General features: G+C 43.3%; 1 protein-coding gene across 1 annotated transcript; it reads left to right on the forward strand.

Annotated features, from left to right (window-relative positions):
• The first annotated feature begins 238 nt into the window (after positions 1-238).
• LOC137805624 (uncharacterized) lies at positions 239-1,433 on the forward strand. The gene is made up of 2 exons (XM_090300150.1): positions 239-931; positions 1,389-1,433. Exons 1-2 carry the CDS (start codon positions 239-241, stop codon positions 1,431-1,433), a joined length of 738 nt encoding a protein of 245 aa, XP_090156276.1.
• Positions 1,434-1,774: the final 341 nt, after the last annotated feature.

Genomic DNA, 1,774 nt, shown 5'->3' on the forward strand with positions numbered 1-1,774 from the left:
CTATAATTAGACTTAATTATAGGAATATAATCACTATTAATGGGTCTATAATTAGTCTTAATTACAGATGTTATGTTAGAAAAAAGAATCTGTACGGTTCTAATGCTATGGTTATATATATGTATCATTGCTATAGATGAGAGGCAGATTGAATAAAACATAAAATATTCTTTCATGGTATCAGAGCACAAAACTCTGATACCCGACAAACACAAAGCAAAGGCAACGGTGTACAACCATGGCAGCTGCACCAGAAAAGAATAATGCCAACAAAGCAGAGCACGAAGGAGGAGGTGCTAAGAAGACCTACTCGCCATATGATCTCAACGCGAGTGACAATCCCGGAAACATAATCACGCAAGTCCAATTGCGCGGAGAAAATTACGACGAATGGGCAAGAACAGTAAAGATCTCGCTTCGTGCCCGGAGAAAATGGGGCTTCATTGATGGAACACATATCCAACCAGAGGATGAGGCACCCGACCTTGAAGATTGGTGGACCGTGCAGTCCATGATTGTCTCTTGGATTCTAAACACCATTGAACCAAGCTTACGATCCACAGTAGCATATGCTGAGACTGCACATAACTTATGGGAAGACATTAAAGAAAGATTCTCGGTCGTGAATGGACCTAGAATTCAACAACTAAGGTCGGACTTGTCAAGATGCAAGCAGGAGGGAATGGTGGTGGCAACTTACTTTGGAAAATTGAAGGTCCTTTGGGATGAGCTTGCTAACAGTGACAAAATTCCATCTTGTACGTGTGGTGGATGCAAGTGTGGGATTGGTGCTCAGTTGGAAAAACGAAGGGAGGAGGAGAAGGTTCATCAACTCCTTATGGGGTTGGATGACGCAAGCTACGGGACAGTAAGATCAAACATTCTGGCCTCAGACCCATTGTCGTCTCTGAACTGCGTATATGCTATGTTGGTACAAGAAGAAAGAGTGAAAATGATGGCCAAAACAACGGAAGAAAGGGGGTTGGTCGTGGGTCTCGCGATGCAGGCCAACTACAAAGAAAAAGGGCGTGGAGATATGGTAGAAAAATTAATGACGTGCAGTCATTGCGGTAAAAATGGTCACGACATGAAGGGATGCTTCCAATTGATCGGATATCCCGAATGGTGGGGTGACAGACCTAAAAGTGAAGGCAAATGGAACGGCAGGGGACGCTAAGGGATGCGAAACAAAGGTAACCCGACACGTGCAAATGTGGCACACGCTAGTGGAAGCAACAGTCAAGCCAACAATGACGACAAGAAACTTGAGATGGCAGGTCTGACCAATGAACAATGGAAGGTACTGGTTGATATGATCAGCAAACAAAAATCAAATGAATCAGAGAAATGACTGGTAAGAGCATTTGGGATTTGTGGATTATTGATAGTGGGGCATCAAACCATATGACCGGGTCACTGGAAAATTTGAGTGAAAAGGAAACTATACAAGGGTGCCCCGTGGGGTTACCCGATGGTGAACGCGTTCTAGCTTGCGAACAGGGAACAGTGACTCTTGAAGAAGGACTTGAATTGAAAAATGTCCTTTATGTTCCCAAATTAAAATGCAATTTACTTTCAGTACCTCAATTGACGGATGAAGAAAATTGTGTTGTAACATTCACTGATAAATTGTGTATTATACAGGACCGCACTTCGAGGACGCTGATTGGAGCAGGTGAACGGAAAGATGGGCTTTATTGGTATCGTGGGGTACGAAAGACTCAAGCATGTCATGTCAAGATGGAAAATCAACTAGCACTTTGGCACCAAAGAT

This window comes from Phaseolus vulgaris, chromosome 3 (genome assembly GCF_051622355.1).
Source record: "Phaseolus vulgaris cultivar YP4 chromosome 3, ASM5162235v1, whole genome shotgun sequence".
NCBI classification, from domain to species: Eukaryota; Viridiplantae; Streptophyta; class Magnoliopsida; order Fabales; family Fabaceae; genus Phaseolus; species Phaseolus vulgaris.